Source organism: Lindgomyces ingoldianus (genome assembly GCF_010093535.1).
Source record: "Lindgomyces ingoldianus strain ATCC 200398 unplaced genomic scaffold BDR25scaffold_37, whole genome shotgun sequence".
Taxonomy (NCBI): Eukaryota; Fungi; Ascomycota; class Dothideomycetes; order Pleosporales; family Lindgomycetaceae; genus Lindgomyces; species Lindgomyces ingoldianus.
This window is the reverse complement of record NW_022985198.1, coordinates 238,331-238,866: the sequence shown is the minus strand read 5'-3', so window position 1 is coordinate 238,866 and position 536 is coordinate 238,331. Positions and strand designations below refer to the sequence as shown.

General features: G+C 56.2%; 1 protein-coding gene across 1 annotated transcript in view; it reads left to right on the top strand.

Moving 5' to 3' along the window:
- Positions 1-536, top strand: part of BDR25DRAFT_269768 (TPR-like protein) — a 4,822-nt gene that overhangs the window by 3,399 nt on the left and 887 nt on the right. The window contains exon 9 of the mRNA XM_033687176.1: positions 1-519. Within this exon, the coding sequence (XP_033542544.1) occupies positions 1-519 (519 nt within the window). The remainder of the gene's footprint in view (positions 520-536) is intronic.

The following is a 536-nucleotide window of genomic DNA, read 5'->3' as shown; positions in this document are numbered from 1 at the left end:
GACAAGGCAGAGGAGATGTACCAGCGGGCGCTGCGAGGATACGAGAAGGCATGGGGATCTGAGCATATATCGACACTCGAGACGGTCAACAACTTGGGCATTCTCTACACCGACCAGGGCAGGATGGGTGAGGCAGAGGAGATGTACCAGCGGGCGCTTCGAGGAAAGGAGAAGGCATGGGGTTCTGAGCATAAGTCGACACTCGACACGGTCAACAACTTGGCCCTTCTCTACGCGAAGCTAGGCAGGATGGACGAGGCAGAGGAGATGTACCAGCGGGCGCTACGAGGATACGAGAAGACATGGGGATATGAGCATACATCGACACTCTCTACGGTCAACAACTTGGGAAACCTCTACAGGAACCTAGGCAAGATGGATAAGGCAGAGGAGATGTTCCAGCGAGCACTGCGAGGAAAGGAGAAGGCATGGGGACCTGAGCATACATCGACACTCGACACGGTCAACAACTTGGGCCTTCTCTATGCGGACCTAGGCAGGATGGACGAGGCAGAGGAGATGCACCAGCGGGCGCT